Raw genomic sequence first — 25,294 nt, 5'->3', positions numbered from 1 at the left:
TCACACATAATATTTATGAGTGAGGAATTGTTTCTATTTGCTCTAGAAAGCACTCTGATAACTTTGAATAAGATAGCAGCCGGCACCTGTTCTCATCAGTGATCGTGGTGTCATTGTTTAGACACACACAAAGATAAGGAGGGACTAATAATTCCGCTACGAATGTTATATATTGTAAATGGAGAGTGCCAAACATTAACAAGGGAATAGTTTATGGACCTCTTGCTCTTTTTTCAACAGTTTCATGGCTTCCTGAAACCTCCTTTCCTTTGCCTCAGTTTCAGCAATAGTAGCTTTGTTCTGCTCTTCGTATGCCATAGTCACTACAGCCAGGATCAAGTTGATCAGATAAAATGAGCCCACAAAGATGACCAGCATAAAAAAGAGCATGTAGATCTTCCCAGAAGCTCTGAGAGTCTGTAAGCACAAAGTACACACTACAGTAAGAAGTCTGAAATGACATTTCATGTCTAATTAGATTAATTAATATTGAAAAGCACACTGAAGATGTAAAGCACTATATGAAAGTAGTAAATATTATTTTAAGGTATTTTTAAAAAAATTGGTTACATTTCCATATTCCTGAATAAAATGCTTTAAAAAAACCCTTTAAACCCCCACAGCCTATTTGGGCTTCCTTTCCCACTTCCGATACCACCCTCAATGAGCCCTAATGACCTTCCTGATGGTGGCCAGTAGAGCTCAGTTCGGGTGAAGAGAAAGAGAGCTGCACATCTGAGGGGAAGGCTCTGTTGTGCTACTGGAGCAGTGCACGGTGACATCTCAGTCTCCTTCTGCTGCACTACACTCTCTGGGACTGCAGCGCATTAGGGTTAGTTTAAAGGGCTGTGGAAGCATTTTGTTGTTCTCTTGCAGGAAGTCTGGCAAACACAGCCGTACAAAGAGGCTACGCTTTTGCCAAACAGCCATCAAATAGGAAGAGTTTTAGTCAGATTCAGAGGTGCAAAGCTTTGTATTATGTTACCGCTCCCAGTCCCTTGTGGTCCCCCTTTTTGGGGATATATATGTACCATGTTTTGACTCTTTCCTCCAGGCTAGTAAAATCTTCTGCTTTGTACTTACTGACCCATCATACAACAAGCTATTTAGTGTTTTTCATGAAGTTTAATTTCCTTGTAAAAATTATTTATTGAAAGAAGTCGAAGCTTTGTATTGTGAGCTGGCAGCAGTACTCTCATCATATGGATGTGCACAGTATAGACACTTGTTCTGTGACTTGTGCCCGTCATTTCATTTTAGACTTCTTTTCCTCTCTTTTTACTTTAAATACTTTATATATTTATCCAGCCACATTACTGCTTTATTTAATATTTGAATTAAGTAAATCTGATACCTGTTGATAGAGACGCTCCCAGTAATCATGTGTCATCAGGCGGAACAAGGAAAGAAAGGCCCAGCCAAATGTATCAAAACTTGTGTAGCCATAATCAGGATTTTCCCCGACTTGGAGACATATATAGTTACGTGGACAGGAGCTACAGATGATTAATAAAAGTGATGAAAACTTAAAATGTCCGAATTTAAAGGTAAATTGTTTCAGTTCCTGTGAAAACTCAGATTATATACTCAGTTATACTACAACTTCTTCCGTGGGACCTGCAAATACTAACCCATGCTAAGCAAATATCCTCCATACCCTTACAATATTTTGTTGGGAAAGAGGGCCATAGAGTGGAAGGGCAGAGAGAGAAATACAAAAACACACGTACACAAAAATATGTTAAATATTGTTTTGTATATAGATAATATTATTTCCCATTTTAAGCTAACATTTCCTCTGCTTCTTTTAGTGGATCTTGTCTTAAACACAGCCTCAGTTCTGCAGAGTTACACATGTGCATAGTCTGATTGAAATCATTAGGAGAATTGGTGCTGGAGTAACTGTTTAGAGGACCTTTCCCTACTTTCTGCCTTTTACACTGTGAACTAAGGTTATCTTTAGACTCTGAACTAGTCAGAGGCTGACTGAATATGCAATAGGCAGAGTTGCATCAGCGTAACATATTATAAAAGCTGTTTCCGAGCCTACGTGCCTTGGGAGATGAGAGGATAACAATCATGATGAGGATGACTAACATTTCAGGTGTTTTTGCAAGAGATGGTGTGCATTTATGGATGCTCAGATCTCATTCTGTATTCTCTCTATTTACCTTCCTCAGCGGAGTGTTTGTGATTTTGCTAACTGTGCTAATGAAACTATTGCAAATTCAAGGTTTTTCTAAGTGTAAGTGTTGTAGCTGTGCACGTCGGGGTTCCCAATTTAACAGTAATTATAACAACATTGGGCCTGATCTTGAGACTAGAACCTACTAAACGACTAAGTGTTGTTAACTGGGGATTCTGGAGAAACAGAAGAGGAAGAAAGAAGATCAGAAGAGAACTGAAATCACTGTAAAAGGAAGACCTGTGGCAGCAGTGACAGCTAAGAAGTCGTGACAGAGCAAAAGGACTGTAGTCAGATTTGAGGGAAAGAAAACTATAGAGAAGTAAGCATGATGACCATAGTATAAGGAACCAGACATAGGAGTGTGTATGCCAGAGATCATAAAGCTGGATGTTGTGCATGTGTGTTTGTTACTATGTATACAATTTTAATGTTTTAGGTAAGAACTTGCTGTCAGCATTCTACATGTGATTGATCACTACATGTAGAAAGTAACCACTTAAAAGCTATTTCCAACTGTATTGTATTGCAGTATTGGGTACTTTGATATGCATATGTGTACTAATGGGATTTGTATTTTGTTTCTTGAAATAAGCTTTTAAGGTTTATTGTATCAGGGAATATTGGTATATTAAATTAAGATTATTTTGTTTTTTGAAGAATTACTGCCTGAGTGTCAATCCTTCAATCAGAAGGCTGTATCCGTGTCCTCCCAAGGGTCAACAGAGTTAGTCTACCCTAGGAAGTTCTCTAAGGGCCAGAGAGAAACCCTTAGTAAAACCCCAGCAATTCCTCTAGGGTGGACCACCCCCTGCCACCTACCAAACCGGCAAATTGACAAATGGGTTACTGATATAGGCAGGCCATGGTGAGGGTGCCTGGAGTCTGATTTTGGGGGTAATACAGCAAGGGAGATTTAGGTTAGATATTAGAAAAAAAAATGCAAACTATAAGGATAGTAAAGTACTGGAATAGGTTGCATCAAGGGAGGCTGTGGAATCCCCGTCATTAGTGGCTTTTACGACTAGGCTGGACAAACACCTGTCAGGGATAATCAGGGTTTACTTGGTACTGCCTCAGCATGGAGGGATGGAGGCCCATCCAGATTTATATTTCTACACCTGTATTAAATTAATCCTGTCCTCAAAGTTCCCACATCTCACTGACACATCAATTCTGCCTGTCCTCCAGCTCCAACATCAGATCAGCCCTACAGCCCACAACCAGACCCTAGATCAGTGTGCCCTCACAACCCCACATCTACTGTATCCCATCAATTCTGCCCCTACATCTGCCCACATCCTCTACAAGTTCTTCCCTTCTCCCTGGCATCCTCACTTCTCCTTCTCTTATGGTGAATGAAAGGGAAGATACTCTGCCTCCTTCCTGCGGGGTTGAAATTTGTGAGGGAGCTGGAGTTTCTTGCATTATCAAGAGACAAAAAGTCTCTATATCTTGTCTCTGACCCTTTAAATCCTGTCTGATGTCCTAGGTAGAGGAGAGAAAGTGCAGTTGAGCCTCCCCAACCTATTTGTCAGTCCTCTCCTTCTACATACTTGGGGTAGGAACAGATTTGGGTTAAATTTCATTTTTTTCTGAAATGATTCACCCATCCCTAGTAGAAAACACTAAGTTAACACTACTTCCATCTCCACCTCTCATTCTTTTGAAATTTAATTCACTAAATGGAAGTGTATTAAACACATTTCTGAGAAAAAAGTTAAAGTAATTGCAAGAACATCTGCCAGAAGGCCTAGGAAGAATTTAGATCTGAGTATAGAAACCATGGACTCGAACTCTATCCCCTGTCATTCATTAAACTGTCTTATTATTTGTTATATTTGTATTATCCTTGTTCCTATTACTGTTGTCTTTAGGAACTTGAAATTTGCTCTTCACATTAGTCACTAGTGGGCTGAGCTAAGTTAAAAGTACTGAAGCAAAGAAAAAAGTTCAGAACCAAGAAAAGTTAACTGCACTTACCCAGCATCTGAGCTGTTGCCACACAATAACGCATCCTTGGTGCCATTCTTCTTCAAAACATTTTCTACAAGAAAAATGAAAGCATAATACATTCAAAATACTTTTTAACATGTACCTCCTAGATTAATATAACATGATAAATATCCAGTGAGATAAATATTGGCAAGGGCACATAGACACAAAAGGTAAATTTGACATGTGTTTACTTACCTGTACAATAACTGGTAGGTAGGTAGGCGTGTGTGTCTGTGTATTTTTCCACTCTTGGTTCACATGCATTCCATGCACTGGAGATTGGAGTCTTTTGGCCATTAGGTCTGCATATGTGCCCTGAATGTCCTTGTGATCCTGTATGAGGGGCATCCAGGGCAGCGTACGCCCACCTGACAGTTCCATTGCAACCACAGAATCCACATGTAATAGGATTCTGTAGTAGTGGGGAAGGAGGACAGGTCATAGAATATCTATATGGACAACACATCTTGAAGAATTCCAGTTACTGTACAAGTAGAACTCTTTTCTTCGTTGAGTGTTTCTTCCTCCTATATATATTCTTTTTTGGCAATTCCCAAGCAGTGATATGATATGAATAGGCGGGTATTCAGAGTCTACCTAAACTGAGACTTCAGCACAACTCTTCCAAAAGAAGTGAACAACATGGATGCTTCCGCTACAGAAGGATGCTTCATAAAAGTATGTACTAAACCCCAAGTAGCTGCTGGACAGATCCAAAATGGGGATACTTTGCAAGGACGCAGAAGAGGCTGCCCGTGCCCAAGCAGCATAAACTACCTAAAACATAATAAAGTCAAATTCACCCCAAAACTCATTGAGATAATCTCTGGGCAGGAACTGGTTGGCCTTCATTGTGTCAGGAAAAGATATAAACTGTCTTGGGGAAGCTCTGAAGGACTTTGTCCTTTGCAAATAAAAGGCTAGGGACCTGCTAACATCCAGGGTATGTAATCTGGATTCTCCCTGGTTAGAATGTGGTTTTGGAAAGAATACAGATGGATGAATCATTTGATTTAAATGCAATTCTGAAAACTACCTGGGGAAGGAATTTGGGATCTGGCCTAAGACACACATCAGTGAGCAAATCCTGCCATGAGTCCCTGTAGCTTCCCAATTCTGCAAGCTGATGTAATCGCTACATGTTGCTTGGAATGGAGGGTTCACCAAACTTGCAAGCAATTCACTAAGGTTCTGGGGAGATAGGGGAGGTTTCTTTACTAGTAGAAAAACCTTAGATCTCTGAGGAATTTAGACAGAGGAGTGGGAAGAGACTTTACTGTCTTCTAGAGGAGGGTGATATGCAGTGGTGGTTGCCACATGTACTTTATCAAAACTAATCAAAAGTCCAGAGTTCCTCAGAGATAGTAAATAGCCCAAGATAGGTATCTTCGTGTTAACAGAGCATAACTGGTACTATATGTACCCTGTTGTAAATCTTTTCTGCTTAGGAGTGTAGGTTTCTCTGGTGGAATTTTTCCTACTATTTATCAGAATGTTCAGGACATCTGAAAAAAAAATCTTTCTGTATCTGACACCCATCCATTAACCATGCAATGAGATGGACAACGGATGTTCCCATTGTCTTGGGATATCACATCTGCTGTTTGAAGTAAAGGTCTTGGAGAAAGGATTAGTAATAGTAGGCAGGTGGGAGCTACCTAGATGACACTGGCAGTGCCTTGCTTGATCTTTCCGAGTACCCTGGGAATCAAAGGAACTTTGTCCAGTCATGATCTGAGGAGAAATGCCTGCTCAAATTATCTGCCAGAGTGTTAGCGGACCTGGAAGGTGAACTGCTGTCAGAGATATCTGGTGTCAAATGCATCAATCCATAATCAAACCACCTTTTGGCATAAGGCAGGAGGATCATGCTTTCTTCCCCCTAACCTCTTTCTTTAAAAAAAAAAAGATGAGTCATGTTGCCGGTTATAATTTGGGTAGGCAATCCTTAATCAGAGATAAGAATTCCAGGCCTCGTAAACCGCTGAGTTCCAATATGTTTATATGTAAGAGAGTCTTCTAAAGAGTCCACTTGCCATGTGATCCAGATCTATTCCCCATCCCAGAAGTGATGCATCTGTCACAAGATCTTTCCACCAATTCAGTGAGGAAAGATCAGCTTGAGGACTCAACTTGGCGCATACACTGATTTTAGCTAACCCTGCATGCAGCCTAGGTGTACTCTGGTATTCAGCACAGTGAATCTTCTGGAAACCAGGTGTCTGAGTAGACTTACACAAGTCCTTACTGTTATCTGTAGATTTGTCTGAAGTTGAGTAATAAGACTAGACATGGTTTGAAATTTGTCTTGGGGAAGACAGGCTCTGTCTGTCATAGAATCTAACACTGATTTCTTATATGAGCAGAAACTACTGTTGAGACCTTGCTGAACACTACATTCTTGGTTATAAAGAGAGATCAAAGGGTCTCTGCTGATACAGTAGTGTATTGTACTGTCCCATCTGGAAATTTAAGCATTTTCTGTGTGCCAGATGAATGGAAATATGGAAGAAGGCAACCTGAAGGTCACAAGCTGCAAACCAGTCTTGTGGATCTAGAGATGGAATTATGAAGACTAATGTGACAGTTTGCATTTAAAATGGTGTATGAAAATGTTGAGCCCTCTCAAATCCGAAATTGGATTCCATTCTCTCCTTCTTTAGTATAAGGTACTAACTGGAGCAGAAACTTTTCTTCTTGCATTCCTGTAGATCCTCTTCTATTACGCTGAGAGACAGAAGTATTTCTAGGTCCTGCTGTAATAGTCTCTTATGAAAGGGGTCCCTGAAAAGGCATCAGAAGGGGGTGAGGGGCAAGTGCAGAATGGGACTGTATGGACTAAAGTACTGAGACAATCTTCAGTCTCCTGCAGCCTGTTAGAGAGTCCCATAATTTTGGGGAAAAGAGTAGATGGTTCCCAAATGGAGTGGAAGAAGGGTCTACTAGATCTATTAAAATGGTTGTGGTGCGAATCTCGACCAATCTGTCAAAATGATGTTTGTAGGTTCAAGGTAGAATTGAGAGGTGGCTGGTGCAGAAACTCTTCTCTTTGGAAACACGTCCTCTTTTTATGGAGTTCTGTTTTTCTCTGGTAAAAGAAAATGCATATGATGTTCTCTGTTTAGAATAGCTATGAAGTCTCCTTTGTTTTCTTTTGGTTGCAGATGTATACACTATAAGAGAGCAAAGTGTGGCTAGGGGACCTTTCAACATGTGGAGAGTGTCATTGGTTTTAGGGTTGAAAAGGTCTGAACCACAAAGGGAAGATACTCCACAGTTAACTGAACCTCTGTTGGAATGCCTGAACTTTGGAGCCAAAACATCCACTTCTTAACTACTGATGTTGCCTAGTTCATGAAGCTGACTTAACAGTTTCCAGAGCTGCCTATAAGGACATTCTAGCAATCAGCTGTCCTTCCAAAACTAAGGATTTAAACTTCTCCCTATTTTATTTTGGAAGCTTATCAACATAATCCATACATTTGTTGTAGTTGAGAAAACCATAATACACCTCTACCCCAATATAACGAGGGAGCTGGGGTAGCAGCAGGGCTGTGGCTCGGGGGTGGGGTGAGGAGGAAAATGAACAAAGGCTGGATCTGGGAGCGGGTCTGGGGCCACAGGCAGGAACAGAGCCATGGCCAGGGGCCAAGGCTGGGGGTGGGGCTGAGTGCTGGGGCATGGCTAGGGTCAGGCAGGACTAGTTAGTGCTCCTTCTCCATCCCCCGTGTGGGGGCTAGCCCAGGCCCCATTGTGCCCCCCGAACATTCCTCCACACCCTCCTAGGCGGGAATGCCCCAAAGTTGGGGAACCTCTCATCTAACCTGTTCTTATAAATTTCCAAGGATGGGGATTCCACAACCTTCTCAAGAAACCTATTGCACTGCTTAACTATCCTTATAGTTAGAAAGCTTTTCATAATATCTAACCTGCATTTCTATTGTTGAAAACTAATCCGATTAATTCTTGTCCTACACTCAGTGGACATGAAGAACAACTGATCACCATCCTTACTGTAAAATCTTTTACATAACTGAAGACTGTTAGCACACAGACCCCCTCAGCCTTCTCTTCTCTAGACAAAACATAAGAACATAAGAATGGCCCTAATGCGTTAGACCAAAGGTCCATCTAGCTCAGTAGCCTGTCTTCCGACAGTGGCCAGTGCTAGGTGCCCCACAGGGAATGAACAGAACAGGTAATCATCAAGTGATCCATCCCGTTGCTCATTCCCAGCTTCTGGAAAACAGAGACTAGGGACACCATTCCTGCCCATCCTGGTTAACAGCCATTGATACTCAATTCTTTCGATCTTTCCTAATAGATCATGTTTTCGAAACTTATCATCATTTTTGTTGCTCTCTCTGGACCCTCTCCAATTTGTTTATATCTTACTTAAAGTGTGGTGTCTCTAATTCCTACTCCCCAGAAAGGAAATTGAACTGCCGTGGGATCTAGTGCATGGTTTCAGGCAGTTCCACCCCTATCCACAGCAACGTGTAGAGTGTCAGCAATCCAACTCAGCACTGTCTACCAAAGGCCAGCCAAGACCCCCAGAACTCCAGACTAAAGAGCCAGGAGATGACCTTGCCCCATCCAGAGTTGAAGACACTCTGAGAGGATCATTTTTCATTTCTTTATACTGGACAATATTCACAGCACTGCAGTACTTGTCTCTGGACTCAACCTTAGCATGCCACCTGGCTGGGAAGATGCCATGGAGGGAGCTGTGGTTTGTGAAGAGTAGTGAGTGCTGAGAGGTGGGAAATTTGTTGATGTGTTAGTACTTATAAGTTAACCCTAAGAGCTTTCCTTTCCCAGATGCCATTTTCCTGCTCTGAATAAAGACCTCCTTTGTTATATTATAATTTCTAGGTGTGTCATTTCTCTGCTCTGCTTTGTGTATATGTGCTTTATTCTGCCATTATGTAGTGGATTTTATACTCCTTGCCCATTAGCAGCATTAGTCATTTTTCGAAAAGACAGCACCCCTTGTGCCCTGGGCATAGTGATGAGTCACCTTGGGTGGAGGCACCAGACAACACAATAAAGAGCCCAGGACCAGCCCATGCAACGAGAAGGGAGAAGTCACTCTAAGTAGTAAGTGTCCCCAGAGAGGCTTGAGCCACACCTCAGGGGAAGGGCAACATTATGTATCACAAATGTGTATCCTACAATGAAATATAAATTATGTCCAACACCGCAAAGTTAATGTTTCTAAAGGAACATATTTAAAAATTAAAAGAAAAAAATGAGGGCTAGGTCAGTGGTTTCTGTTTCATGTTATTCCTCTTGTGTATTTTGAAATTCCTCTTTGTAGACAAAGCTTTTACATATCCATTGCATGGAAAAGATCCCTCTCCTATGTGAATTCACTAGTATTTTTAGAGATTGCCTTCTGAGAGAGGCTCTTCCTATATTCCTGCTTGTAAATGACTCAGTTCCTGTATGGATTTTTCCAGTGGGTTTTGAGAATTCCCTTACCATTAAAGTTTTCCCTCCATCAGCCCATATAAATAATTTCTCTCCTGACTGGATTCTTTGGTGAGTTTTGAGAGATCTCATCTCAGTAAATCTTTCACATTCAGTGCATGCAAAAGGCATCCCTCCTGGGTGGATTCTTTTGTGTATTTTAACCTCTCCTTTACAAGTAAAGTTTTTTCCACACACAGTGCTTATTGGTAGTTCCTCCTATGTCTAAAGTTCCTGATGTATTTAGAGATTTCACTCAGTGGTGAAACTTTCCCCAGATTCAGCATATGCAAATGTTTTTTCTCATGTTGTTTCTCTCATGTATTTTGAGATATTTTTTACTCATAAAGCTCTTTCTTCCCTTGATGCACCTACACATTTTATTTCCTCTGAAGATGCTTTGTTGTGTTTTCAGATATCTGTTCTACTCATCCATATTTTCAGCACTAATTGTAGTCAAGAAACACATATGGAATAAAGAGATATATAACTTATTTATAAGGAAAAACATACATTTTAGCTGAATATTTAGTTCAGCTAAAACTGTTCACAGTCCACACCAACACACACAAATCTGCAGACTTCTTCAATGTACAGCAAACTGTATGTCTATAACTGCTTAGTACACTGTACAAAACCGAACGTCTGTAAATTACGTCAAAGAATGAGCTAATATGCATTTCAGTTACTATGGTATCATACTGGGAAACACAGATGACTGTTATTGGAAATTTTGTAAACACTGTTTCCAATAATGGGTTGATGGGGGGAAAAAAGAAAGGAATTGTAGCATCAATAGCAGAAATCATTCCTGGACCTTTGCAAACCACTCTGGCATTTTAAAGACTAACACTGTCCTGTGGTAGCAGTTCATCTGTATTTTCAATATAATTTGAAGTGCAGAAGTCAAAATATATATAAAATCTACCATCGTAAAAGGAAACAAGAGGACAACGTACCTGTATCATTAATAAACTCATCAAAGGAGCCCCATTTTTTGTCATCCAAATAAATAGTTCCATTGGTGGAGTTAAAATTCCTGACACACTTATGTCTCAAATTGCCTTTAAAGAGCTGGAGGCCTATGAGGGCAAAGACACTCAAGCAGAAAACGGTCAGGATCATCACATCAGTAAGTTTCTTAACAGACTGGATCAGTGCACCTACGATGACCTTCAGTCCTACAGAGATAAAATTCTGCGGTATAAGGACTAAAAAACTGGAACACATGTATCGTTCTTTTTGAGAGTCAAAACAACATACAGCAGCCACAAGTTCACAGTTACTTGGCCAGTGTTTCATGTATCTTTTTAATACAAACATAGTCAAGATGAAACAAAAGTAATCAAAGTCAGAAAAGAAGTTTTTCCTCTAGTCTAAGCAATTGTCCCTAACACTTTTGCAGGGAGTATGCTGTGTGTGGAGGGGCAAAGGCTCCTTCTGTCCTTTCTGCATAAATTGTACTCTCAGCCATGCAAGGATCAGGGAAAATCTGACTTTCATAATCTAGAAAAGGGAATAAATATCCTGCTAATTAAATTTGCAAAGATGCTACTTTGGGAGGACTTGTCAACACTAGATACATACAGCAAAATAATACAAGGGGATCAGAAAGAAACCCATCAATCATATCCAATTTGATTACAGTTGTTAACCTGCAAATGCCTAACTGATTAACAATGATAAACAAGAACAAACAAACAAGAACAGCTTTCTGCATAACAGATATTATAAAAATGAAGAAAATTGCTTAAAGACATGATCAAAATAAATAAAATGGCAGATTGTTTCCAGGGCTTAAATTATTCTGACTGGGCCAACAATCCTGAGACACCACCCTGATCCACAAATTCAGTTGTTTCTGTAACACAAAGTCACTCATAAAAAAAGACAAAAGACCTGAAAAACCAATGAAATGGTTGGAGGAGAGAATCACTTATAGTTGGCAGAAAATATTCAAAAATCTGGGCTTCTTACCTGGGAGTATTGAAATCGTTTTTAAAGCTCTCAGAACCCTGAATGTACGAAGGGCCAAAACATTGCCTAGATCAGTAAACTCCCCTGCATATCTGTAAAATAAAGACATGACACAATATGCTATTGAATTGAATGAACTGTGGAAATACTTTATAAAAACTTTTCTTAATTGCTAACCCTTCTGAGCATATAATATCTCGAGCATTAATAAACCAAATGTCAAGGTCTCATGCTGAGTATTATGTATCAAGGATTCATATCCTGATTATTTCAAATAGCACATAGTGATAAATTAGTGCTTGGTTATGAATGCTACCAACATTCTACAATATCATGAACTTCTAAATTTAGCCAAAAACAGCAACACAGGACTTATTAAAAATATTTATTAGAAGTATTTTGGCCAGAGGAAGGAGAAAATAATTAATTTTGATCAAATTCCCAAGTAATACTTCAAAGTTTGCCTCCTCTCTAGGCCACAATAAATCCATCAATTCCTCCTACATCACAGTTGTTCTCCTCACTACAGGAAAATGAATCAGTTGCACCCTGTAACAGTCTCCTCTATTCCCATAGTTGACTATTCCCTTTCTTAGAAGGAAGGTAATATGGATGGTGAGTGATCAGCTGTTGTGCCCTGCACAGGATGTGCCATGTTTGTTTTTCTTCCACAGAACAGAAGCGACTTTGTCTGTACAAAGTGCAAGCTGGTCTCCATATTGGAAAAGAAGTTTCAAGGTCTGGAGAAACAAATATCAATCTTGCGTTGCATAAGAGAAAATGAAGGTTTCTTGGACAGACATCACGATATGCTTCTATGGGCACAACGTTCTGAAGAATCGGAGCAGGCTGTGCAGAGCGGAGAGAGGAACAGTGAAGAAATTTGGCAGCACGTGACCTCCAGAAGAAGAAAGAGGAGCGTCCATGTACCAGCAATGCAGATACAGGTGAGCAACCGTTTTCATGTTCTCTCCACAAGTACTAACGCGGAGAGTGGACTAGATGACACATCTGACGGAAGGGAACAGAAGCAAACTCCACTGATTGGAAAGCATGAGAATCACTGACCGTGGGATTGGGGTTCCACGACCACCACTCCCAAGAAAAGGAGGTGGGTGGTGGTGGTCGGGGACTCTCTCCTCCGGGGGACTGAGTCATCTATCTGCCGTCCCGACCAGGAAAACTGAGAAATGTGCTGCTTGCCAGGAGCTAAGATTCACGATGTGATAGAGAGACTGCCGAGACTCGTCAAGCTCTCAGATTGCCACCCCTTCCTGCTTCTCCACGTGGGAACCAATACTGCCAAGAATGACCTTGAGCACATCACTGCAGACTACGTGGCTCTGGGAAGAAGGATAAAGGAGTCTAAGGCGCAAGTGGTGTTCTCGTCCACCCTCCCTGTGGAAGGAAAAGGCCCGGGTAGAATATGTCGAATTGTGGAAGTCAATGAATGGCTATGCAGGTGGTGTCGGAAAGAAGGCTTTGAATTCTTTGACCATGGGATGGTGTTCCAAGAAGAAGGAATGCTAGGCAGAGACGAGCTCCACTTAACGAGGAGAGGGAAGAGCAATCTTCGTAAGCAGGCTGGCTAACCTAGTGAGGAGGGCTTTAAACTAGGTTCACCAGGAGAAGGAGACCAAAGCCCTGAGGTAAGGGGGAAGTGGGATGCCGGGAGGAAGCATGAGCAGGAAAGCACAAGAGGGGAGGACTCCTACCTCATACTGAGAAAGCAGGATGATCAGCGAGTTATCTTCAGTGCCTATACACAAATGCAAGAAGCCTGGGAAACAAGCAGGGAGAACTGGAAGTCCTGGCACAGTCAAGGAATTATGATGTGACTGGAATAACAGAGACCTGGTGGGATAAATCACATGACTAGAGTACTGTCATGGATGGATATAAACTGTTCAGGAAGGACAGGCAGGGCAGAAAAGATGGGGGAGTTGCATTGTATGTAAGAGAGCAGTATGGCTGCTCAGAGCTCCAGTATGAAACTGCAGAAAAAACCTGAGAGGCTCTGGATTAAGTTTAGAAGTGTGAGCAACTAAGGTGCTGTCGCGGTGGAAGTCTGCTCTAGACCATCAGACCAGGGGAATGAGGTGGATGAGGCTTTCTTCCGGCAACCAGCAGAAGTTACTAGATCACAGGCCCTGGTTCTCATGGGGGACTTCAATCACCTCAATTTCTGCTGGGAGAGCAATACAGCAGTGCACAGACAATCCAGGACGTTTTTGGAGAGCGTAAGGGACAATCTCCTGGTGCACGTGCTGGAGGAACCAACTAGGGGCAGAGCTCTTCTAGACCTGCTGCTCACAAACAAGGAAGAATTAGTAGGGGAAGCAAAAGTGGATGGGAACTGGGAAGCAGTGACCATGAGACAGTCGAGTTCAGGGTCCTGACACAAGGAAGAAAGGAGAGCAGCAAAATACAGACCCTGGACTTCAGAAAAGCAGGCGACCAGCTTGACTTAACAGTGAAATCCTTGCTGATCTTAAACACAAAAAAGAAGCTTACAAGAAGTGGAAGACTGGACAAATGACTAGGGAGGAGTATAAAAATATTGCTCAGGCATGCAGGAGTGAAATCAGGAAGGACAAATCACACTTGGATTTGCAGCTAGCAAGAGATGTTAAGAGTAACAAGAAGGGTTTCTTCAGGTATCTTAGCAGCAAGAAGAAAGTCAAGGAAAGTGTGAGCCCCTTACTGAATGAGGGAGGTAATCCAGTGACAGAGGATGTGGAAATAGCTAATGTACTCAATGCTTTTTTTGCCTCTGTCTTCATGAACAAGGTCAGCTCCCAGACTACTGCATTGAGCAGCACAGCATGGGGAGGAGGTGACCAGCCCTCTGTGGAGAAAGAAGTAGTTCAGGACTATTTAGAAAAACTGGACGAGCATAAGTCTATTGGGACAATGCGCTGCATACCAGAGTGCTAAAAGAGTTAGCGGATGTGATTGCAAGCCATTGGCCATTATCTTTGAAAACTCATGGCAATACGGGGAACTAGAGGCCAGTCAGCCTCACCTCAGTCCCTGAAAAAATCATGGAGCAGGTCCTCAAGGAATCAGTTCTGATGCACTTAGAGAGAAGAAAGTGATCAGGAACAGTCAGCATGGATTCACCAAGGGCAAGTCATGCCTGACTAACCTAATTGCCTTCTGTGATCAGATAACTGGCTTCATGGATGAGGGGAAAGCAGTGGACATGTTATTCCTTGACTTTAGCAAAGCTTCTCATATGATCTCCCACACTATTCTGGCCAGCAGGTTAAAGAAGTATGGGCTGGATGAATGGACTATAAGGTGAATAGAAAGCTGGCTAGATCATCGGGCTCATTGGATAGTGATCAGTGGCTCCATGCCTAGTTGGCAGTTGGTATCAGGCGGAGTGCCCCAAGGGTCGGCCCTGGGTTTTGTGCTCCAAGGGGTGCCCCAAGGGTCAGTTTTGTTCAATATCTTCATAAATGGTCTGGAAGATGGCATGGACTGCACCCTCAGCAAGTTTGCAGATGACACTAAACTGGGAGGAGTGGTAGATATGTTGGAGTGTAGGGACAAGTTACAGAGGGACCTTGACAAATTAGAGGATTGGGCGAAAATAAATCTGATGAGGTTCGACAAGGACAAGTGCAAAGTCCTGCACTTAGGATGGAAGAATCCCATGCACTGCTACAGACTAGGGACCAGGTGGCTAGACAGCAATTCTGCAGAAAAGGACCTAGGGGTTACAGTGGACGAGAAGCTGGATATGAGTCAACAGTGTGCCCTTGTTGCCAAGAAGGCTAATAGCATTTTGGGCTGCATAAGTAGGGGCATTCCCAGCAGACTGAGGGACATGATCATTCCCCTCTGTTTGGCATTGGTGAGGCCTCATCTGGAGTACTGTGCCCAGTTTTGGGCCCACATTACAAGAAGGATGTGGAAAAATTGGAAAGAGTCCAGTGGAAGGCAGCAAAAATTATTACGGGGCTGGAACACATGATTTATGAGGATAGGCCGAGGGAACTGGGATTGTTTAGCCTGCAGAAGAGAAGAATGTGGGGGGATTTGATAGATGCTTTCAGCTACTTGAAAAGGGGGTTCCAAAGAGGATGGATCTAGACTGTTCTCAGTGGTACCAGATGACAGAACAAGGAGTAGAGGTCTCAAGTTGCAGTGGAGGAGGTTTAGGCTGGATATTAGAAAAACTTTTCCACTAGGAGGGTGGTGAAGCTCTGGAATGGGTTCCCTAGGGAGGTGGTGGAATCACCTTCCTTACAGGTTTTTAAGGTCAGGCTTGACAAAGTCCTGGCTGGGATGATTTAGTAGGGGATTGGTCCTGCTTTGAGCAGGGGGTTGGACTAGATGACCTCCCTTCCAACACTGATATTCTATGATTCTATGATTCTCAGCCTTACCTCTGCTTCTCACCTCTCTCTCTCTCTCTCTCTCTCACACACACACACACACACACATACACTCATTTACCTACCCACCCACACACCTGTTCTTTCAACCAAGTGGGAGGTAGAGTTGGAGACTTTAGAATGAGTCACATCTTCACTGACAGAGACTGCTAGAATAGTATAAAGAGGAAGCTCTCTAGCGAAGCTCTGTGACTGTAACAGGTTGGAGGAACCAACAGGAGGTGAAATAGGCTGCTGTAGGGACAAGCCCTGAATGGCAGCTTAGACAGTAAGAGCCCAAAGAGAACTATCAGAATCACGGGAGAAGGGAAACAGTGGGGAGCTAGTCAATCAGCAAGGTCCAGGAAGAGAGTTGGTACATACCTCTGGATCAGAGAAGTTTACAGTTTGAGCCCGGGAAGGAAGCAGGAATATAAAGAGTGTGCTGACAGAAACACTCTGAAGATGAAGCAAGTATCTAAGACATTAGCTCTCTATCAAGAAATAGCAGCACACGAGACTGTACTCTAGAGTGGATGGGAGTGGACCGGGAAAGTTTGGAATGCAAGAGGGGCTGATGACAAATTACTGATTAGAGATGGTGAGAAAGATCATCCTCTGATAAGGAAGAAAACTAAAGCCTGGAATTCTTTATTTTAATTTAATAGTGATTAATTAATAAAGTGCTTCCTTGAACAATGGGTTATTGAAGGTGACGTCTGACTCGGGACTGACTTACATAACCAACAGGGGAAACCGTGGTATGACCCATGGCCTTGGTTGGTGACACTTCCCTTAGAATGGTTGTCAACAGTGTCCTGGGAATTAGTAAAAGGGACCTATGGATTTAAAGGAACTATAAAGTCCTGTGGCTGTCTCCATGTGTGGTAGGAAGTTCCTCATCTCACCTCTGGTGACTGAGCTGCAGTCAGTGTGTTGTCACTGGGAGTACAGTGAATGAGAAGCTGTCTGTGCAGGCAGCTCAGAGGACCTCTGCAGGGAGAAGCTCTTGTCACTGTTGGGATGGAGTACACTTCATACTATCTACAGTGAAATAACTGGAAACACTATGGATGATAGTATTGTCTGTTTATTGCCTTATTGTGATAAAAGGAAATGAAGATAAGGGACTGAAAAGCCTACTTTCTTTGGAACTCTCATCACTCAGGCAAGTTTGGAGTAATCAAACCATGGAGTAACAAGTTCTGCCTCCCCCTTGTTACTTATGCTGTAAAAGGAAGTGACAGAAAAATTTGACATCCCATATGGGTTCTGAACTCCTGTGGATTGCAGACCTTCTCAGCAAGCTTGTGTGATAGGAGGCGCCTGTAATACTGTGGTTTAATTAATTTTATTTTATTGCTTTCTAATTACAGAAAGTTCAAGATCACACTGTTTTGGTGATGCCGATCCCAGATTTAATCCACTGACTACCATGATGTCTGCACATATGTGGCACAAAGATACTTCATGACAGTACAGATATTACATCTCACTTCCTGTCAAGTCAGACCCTTTTCCTATTTCACAAAAAGGAGCTGCTGATAGCTATATGATGGCATTGACTATATCATATATGTTGCTATCTTTACCCTCTGTACAATCCCCTTTCCCTCTTTTTGTGGGATTGGCATGCTGTTGATATCCCGTATACCATACAACAAAGGGAATACAAGAGCACTAGATACAGTTATCACTCCTTACAATGTTGTGTCTTAAGGACACAGTACGAAACCTTAGTGAAAAGTTCTAGAGAAAATAAACACAAGCAAAAATAATTTAAACTTCATAATAGCCATTTAAAATATACATGTTCTTACTTACGCCATAGCAATGACACTGAAATCCAACCAATTCCATGGATCTCGAAGGAAACTGAATTCATTCAGCCAGAATCCTCTTGCCAATATTTTTATCAATACTTCAAAAGTGTAAATGGCTGTAAACGTGTATCTGGGGAGTAAAGTGTCCAAGAAATGTGAGAACATTAGCAATTAATGGAGGAGGGTATGTGGCACAGGCAGTTTACTCACTCTGAGCTGTCTCTTTGCCCAAGAACCTGACCCAGTGCCCTCAAATGAAGTTAACAGAAAGGCTCCCATTGATTTCAGTGGGTACTGGATCAGGACTTAACTCCTACAGGCAACTTGAAATATTAGCTGCCAGCAGTCTCCATGTGGCTATCAACATGTGTGTCTGTAGTATACTTGCTTACATGTGACCATTTTTTGTTTGCTAAAATTTTAAAGTGACTCAGGTTGGGCATCCCGAATTTGAGCCACCCCAAATCACTGTCCACTTTTAATTTTTTTTGACAATAATCCATATCTTCACTAGTTCAAAAATGCAAAGTGGCTGCTCAGTGCATTTTATATTGTTCACTTTGTGCATTTGGTAGCACTTTCTTTAAAGAATGTTGGAAAAAAGCTCACAGAAATACAAATTTACAGGACTTCAATTTTAAAGGCAGCTTTTTCTTTAAAATGGAAACTAGCAGTAAAAGCTCTGCTGGTTTTTCTGAGTGCACTTATCATTTCAGCAAGATTGAGATCTCATTAGAGAATTTTAAAGGCATCTGGTACTCAGAAAATATGTTTAGGAATTATTTGACAGCAATGATAGCCCTTTTTTCTGAGGGTGGGGCGGGAAGGTATTTGAATTACCATAGCATATATTACTTTGTCTAAATTCTGAGCCCCTTGCAGATGAACATATTGATGTACACTAGTTTTCAAAGTGGGATATATATTAAAATCAAACAGTTTTATTCAGATATTACAGTTAGCAAAGTGGATGACCTGGTAGACTGAAGTTATTAATTTAGATGCTGATCCTGTATCCTGCTCCACAAGGGCAGAACCCTGCACCCACAGGGAGATGCACTGATGTTAATGGGATGCATTCAGGCACAGGTCTCCAACCCGATAGAGCCAGGGCTTCCCAAAGAGGGGTAAAGGGGCTAGTTTGACACAAGCCCCCTGTTTGGGAGGGTACCCAAACTGACTGGTGCTTCAAACTTGAGTGAGTGGCATTGTGATCCTGCATGCCAGGTTGCAATGCCCAGAGGGAGAGGAGACACTGCTGCAGGGTGAGTGCAGGGCAGACTCACTCTCCAACCCTCCCCCAACCCCCCATTTCCCACAGCCTCACCTCAGTGGTATTTGTTTGGAAGGATGGGGGGGAGGGGCTCCGTTTCAGATTTTATCCTTGGCCCCTGAAACCATGAGTTCCTGCATACAGCTCATTGGAGTACTCAGTATTGTCAACACGGCGTGTTTGAAAATCATGAGTCAGGCCCGAAGAAGTCATGTGGTTGGTGTAAAACAAATTTTTAAAGTAACAGGTTGTGGGTTCTTTGCCATGGATGCTGGAGTTATCAGGGTTCACGTTTTCAAACTTTGAAACTGAGAGGGATAGAAGTTTACACTTTTTTTTAAATGAAGTTTGAGATTCTCAGGTTTTCACATGACCTCAGGAGTTGAAGCTTAAAGAAAAAACACTAAATATTTTGATATTCATGATAAAATTGCAAGATCTGGCCAATGCTGAAGAAAAGGCCCCTTATTAACAAAGTTCCATGGGCAAGAAGCATCTGACAGACCATTTTATTAAAGCAAACAGTGCACAAACGAATTCTGTAAAGGATTGCAAGATCTTATATTTTCTCTTAGTCAATAATGGCATTTTGATTGGAGACTTGCCGCAGTAAAAAAAATAGTAAAAATGAAGGGGGGAGTTTAGGATTTAGAACAATTAAATGTGGACAAAAGATAATGAAAAGAACTTAGCACTTTTTTGGTACTAAATGCCTGATTCTGCTTTCATTTACCCCACTGAAAATCCAGAGTGACCCCAAAGACTTACTCTAGATTTATAATACAGCAAATGAAAGCAGAAGATGGCCCTATATCCACAAAACAGTAATCCTGAAGTTCTAACACAAGCAAAATTCCTAATGACTCCAACATGACGTTATCTCGTGTGAGGACTACAAGATTAGGCCAATTAAATAATTAATTAGAACTAGAGAATTAGGAAAAATAAATTCCTACAGAAATACTTACTCAACATACTTTCTCCAGTCACGAAATTTAGGTGACTTAGACTTTCTACGAGTCTCAAATATAGCCATGAAGACACAATTGGTTAAAATAGTGCACATAATAAACATAGTGAACAATGTAAGTAACAGGAGTTAAGGTAAAGAACATTACAGTGTAATCAAAACATTCCACTAATACAAAAAATGTTTAAATCATTGTAGATTTAACATTTGATTTCAAATTTTAGGACATAATTAACAATTCTATTTGTATGTTATTCATACTGATGTTAGACCACAATGAACCCAAGCCGCTAAAATTGGGACTCCATTGCGGTAAGCGAAACTTAATAAGAGACAGTCCCTACCCCAAAGAACTCAGTCTAAACAAAAAAGAACAACAAAGAGTAGGACGAAGGATCTATTTTTATCCTCCTCTTACATATAGGAAGACAAAGGTCCAGATCCACAATGGTATTAAGGCTTAAATGGAAATTAGGAGCCTAAATAGCTTTGAGTCTCTGGGCCTAAGTGACTTGTCCAGGCTGACACAGATAGTTGATAGGTGGGAATTGAACCCAGATGTCAATGTCCCAGTTCAATGCATGAGCCACAAAATGATAATTCCTCACCCAGGAATAGTTTGTTCAACAAGATATGTGGGAGATGTCACTGCTTGGCACTACTCTCCTTCTACCCTTGTTCTTCCTTTTTACAATTTGTTACACTCATTTGTGAAGTCTTGTCTTAAATTATATTATAAACTCTTGAGGATAGGAACTGTGACTTTGTGTTTGTACGACATCTAGCTGGGGCCCTTGGGCAATACTGCCGTACAAGTAATGGTAATAACGAATTCCTCATGAAACTCCAAAGCAGGTATTGTATTACACACTTTTTACAGATCAAGAAACAAAGAGGTTAAGTAACTTGTCCAAGGTAACAAAGAAAAAGCCAGGAACAAAATGCAGAGGACTGATTTTGATAGCACTGACACTGATTTTAACACTAGAGTAACTATGGGCTTGAGCCTGATGATGGTGCAAGGGGTTTACACTACCACACACATGAGATCTGCAACAGCGCTGAGCACAGCTCAGTGACCCTGCTGGTATGGATCTCCACTTGAGAGTTAGGCACATATAGTTACCACATAGCAGATGTGATCCATGTGCAACCAATTGTGGAGGAGTGTGCAGGGGGCAGATGGGGCATGGTGCCATGCACCTTGCACTTCAGGAAGAAGTGTGTGTGTGTGTGTGTGTGTGTGTGTGTGTAAAAAAGATTCCCTCCCTCCCCTGCCTCCGCTATGCCTACTAGCTGAAATTGTAGGAGCCATCCTCACAGACAGGGACCTCAAAAGACCCATCAGCTACACCATGGACCTGAATACAGACAGCCCTGCTGGAGAAGGGGCATGTCTGAAGTAGGCTGGTCAGCCCATGCGGCCCCCAACTCAGCATGCTGGAGAGGTGATCTTCAACAGAATCATCCTCCCTGCACTGTTGCAGAGCCATGTGTACCACCTCTTCACTGAGGCCTGTTTACTGCAGCAAGAGCGAGCTTAAGATCACACACAGCTCTGCAAGATACACAGGACACCCTTGCAGGGCTCTGTGTGACTGGTGGTACTTAGATCTCCACAGTGGCTGGATCAAGTCCTTTCATCTGATTCACCAATGTGATACTCCAGTTTTACTTCAGCATAACTTTGCAGCATAAAACTGGTGAATCACCACAGTGAACCAAGCCCATTGATTTTAATGGTGTTAAACACAGGTATAAGTGAGATCAGAATTAGGCCCTCTATTACCTGGTTTCCATCCTTCCTCTCTGTAGGTGGATCCCTGTACACTTCCTGTTTCATATACTAGTAACAGTCATTTCTAAAATAATTCACAATTATCTGTGCCATTATCTGAAACAGGTGCACTATTGCTTTTGGAAACAGGCTAGATCCAGGATATATTCCAAATATGACACAGTCAGTATTACACCCATATTATTTCATACCCATTAGAAAAAAACTAGAATAGGTGAAACCAACTGAAAGGATATGAATGTACTGAAATTTTAATTGCTGCTCTTCTGATTGAATGGAAAGGGCTAAGTATACACAAGGCACGTGTGGCAGTAAATCGGAAGATTGTTTTCCTTTTGTTCAATACCATAAATGTCTTTAAGAAAAAAAACACAGAGATAATCTTAATTAATGATACTTCTCCAGAAAGTGAACTGTGGACATTAAGGGTTTGTATTGTTGGCAGAACTGCAAATAATTATGTGTAAAAGTTTGATGGTTGACTTGCTTTTTGTTTGTTTGTTTATATTGAAAGAATCCTCGTAATTCTTGTTTGTTACCTTTTTTGATTCGTTATATATTTGTACCACACATTTTTAAAGTTTCAGTAAAGAATATTGTGTACTCTGGAGAACACTTTTCATGTCCATTTTTAAAGGTAAATTTAGGCACTTAATTACTGAATTGGATTTTCTCACTATGAAACTTCTTCCTTTAGCCCTGATCCCACAAAATGTGCACAAAAGTCATTCTACTCATGTCAGCATTCTCATTCAAGTAAATGGGATTATTCAGGTGAGTTAAGTTTATATATGTATAAAATGTAAGAGGATTTGCAGGATCAGGGCCTTTATTTGCTGAACCAGTGACTCAGCATTCACTAATACTGACCAGAGCTGGTCAGGAATTTTTCAACAAAACAATTTTTTTCATTGAAAAATGTGGATTTGTCAAACCTGAAACTTTTCTCAGGCAAGTGTTGGTGCCAATTTTATTTAATTATTTAAACAAAGAGAATTAGAGCAAGCCATCCTAGTAAAGCCAACAGCCTGGGATGTGAGAGATCTGGGTTCATGTTTTAAATGCTAAAATATATTCTAGAAATCATTTTGTACTTGGAAGAACTGGTGGTTTTGAAAACAAGTAGTATTTCCTTATTAAAATTTGGAATATTGAGAAACAGACTGTATTAAGTGGTTCTGGTTACTAGCAGCCTATAGAGAGAGAAGCTGCAAATAATGTAGCGGCTTTGATTCAGCCTACATATAGGTCTAGTAGGCTTGAAGATACTGTAGATAAAAAACAGTAACTCCATTTTCAGTCATCATGCAGCAACAGATTTTTATATTCTCTGTCCTATGTTATATTCAGTGTGAGTGACATTCATCCTTGTGTAGAGGGCTAACATATTCCTCCTAAGTCCCACTTAAGCCTTATTTGGAGGGCTCAAGCAGGATGTAAATCAGGGGTGGGCAAACTACGGCCCGTGGGCCACAGCCGGCCTCTCAGACCTTTTAATCCAACCCACAGCTCCAGCTGGGGAGTGGAGTCAGGAGCTTGCCCCACTCCGCATAGCTCCTGGGAAGCAGCCGGCATGACCTCCCCTCTGGCTCCTACATAGTACACAGAGGCACAGCCAGGCAGCTCTGTGCCCTGTCCGCAGGCACCGCCCCCACAGTTCCTATTGGCTGGGAATGGCGTTTGCGGGCAGAGCAGTGTCCAGAGCCAGCTGGGCGCACCTCTGCATAGGAGCCAGAGGGGGGACATGATTCCGGGAGCTGCTTGAGATAAGCGCTGCCTGGAGCCTGCACACCTGAGTGTCCCCTACTCCCGTGCCCCAATCCCCTGCCCCAGCTCTGATCCCCCTCTCGCCCTCTGAACCCATCGGTTCCACTCTGGGACACCCTCCTGTACCCCAAACCCCTCATCTCCACCCCAGAGCCTGGACCTCTAGCCGGAGCCCTCACCCCAATTCTCTGCCCCAGCCCGGAGCCCCCTCCCATACCCTGAACTCCTCATTTCTGGCCTCATCCCAGAGCCCGCATTCCCAGCCAGAACCCTCATCCCCTCCTGCCCCGCTACCACCAATTTTGTGAGCATTCATGGCCTGCCATACAATTTCCATACCCCGAAGTGGCCCTCAAGTCAAAAAGTTTGCCCACCACTAATGGAAATGGTGCACATACCTCATGCTGATGAATTTCATTCTCTATGATTAGTAGAGTTTAAAACTAAGGTTTTATTACATGATCACATAGTGATCAAAGTATAATGTCTTTTTTATTATAACTTGATTGAATACAACTGTCTTAATATAATCATTCAAGGGAAGCACTGCCAAATTTAACTCTCTGACTCCTAAAGCAGAAAAGGCTCCCCGTTGACAAATGATCAAGGAGGGATGAAATCAGATCCCTTGGCATATGCTGTCTCTAACCTTGTGATCATTGTAATAAGGGTCAAGATCCTCCAGTGGTTTCCCAACAAGCTCCTGAGGAGGATTCCCATAGAGAGTAGGCAGCTTTTGGAAAACCTGCAAGTCAAGTTGGGGACGAGGTTTCTCTTTAGGTTGGTGGTCTTTGTATTTCTTGTTGGCAGCAATTCGCTTCTCAATAGCAGCCAAAGATTCACGCGTGAACTGGCGGAAATGGTTAGAACACGGTAGTGAAAAGTCAGCCATCTTTTCATCCTTTTCCTCCTGCAGTAGATTTTACTCCTAGTAGTGGAAATAACTAAAAAGAAGACTCAAGATAAGTGACTACCAAAAAGTTAAGCTGTCAACGACAAACAACCTCATTTAGCTTTCCAATTGTCCTGTAAGTGTTCCCACTTAGAGAAAAATGGGGAGGGGGAAGAAATTGCACAATATTCCTGATTGGTAAATTACAAGGTATTTTTAGATTACATGTAACTGGTAGGATTTAAGTATATATTATAGATGAAATGGAGTTGTGGGTGACCAGCACTTTTTGACAGAATAATTTTCCAGAGATCTAGGGATGGTCAACCACATCTATGAGCGCCTCCTAATATATTTTTCTTCCTTCAAACTCTCAACATACCCTAGAGGCCTTGCATCTCAGCCACAGTCCTACCAGCCAAGGAGGAATAAACATTATTTTTCTTGAAATCTGTCAATTACAGTCTCCAGAATCTTTACTGATAAGAAGTGTAAAGAGCTCCCTGCTAGGATTAAAGGCATAGCCTCCATGGTACATGTAACTCTTACAACCTTGAGAAGTAACAGAAGAGGAAAAGAAAGAAAGTCTTACACATCTAACTTAAAAGTAATGGATACTTCTAACATGTAAAATACATTACACCTAGAATTATCCAGTGATCTTAAAATGGAACCACAGTAACTAAATTGAACAGCATTATTTACTGTTCACGCTTACTCATTAATATACCTAGACATTTTGTGCAGTGTACTT

At 41.7% G+C, this 25,294-nt stretch overlaps 1 protein-coding gene across 1 annotated transcript in view; it reads right to left on the bottom strand.

Moving 5' to 3' along the window:
- The window catches only part of LOC116838872 (sodium channel protein type 5 subunit alpha-like), a 102,161-nt gene extending 77,609 nt beyond the window's left edge, over positions 1-24,552 (bottom strand). Inside the window, 9 exon segments of the mRNA XM_075062178.1 lie at positions 220-417; positions 1,355-1,496; positions 4,169-4,232; positions 10,615-10,836; positions 11,633-11,724; positions 17,842-17,970; positions 20,082-20,198; positions 22,118-22,236; positions 24,298-24,552. Coding sequence (XP_074918279.1) covers positions 220-417; positions 1,355-1,496; positions 4,169-4,232; positions 10,615-10,836; positions 11,633-11,724; positions 17,842-17,970; positions 20,082-20,198; positions 22,118-22,236; positions 24,298-24,540 — 1,326 coding nt within the window. The 5' untranslated portion in view covers positions 24,541-24,552.
- Between the last annotated feature and the right edge of the window lie 742 nt (positions 24,553-25,294).

This window comes from Chelonoidis abingdonii, chromosome 2, assembly GCF_003597395.2.
Source record: "Chelonoidis abingdonii isolate Lonesome George chromosome 2, CheloAbing_2.0, whole genome shotgun sequence".
NCBI lineage: Eukaryota > Metazoa > Chordata > Testudines > Testudinidae > Chelonoidis > Chelonoidis abingdonii.
The sequence above is the reverse complement of the archived record's forward strand: the minus strand, read 5'-3'. Positions and strand labels throughout refer to the sequence as shown.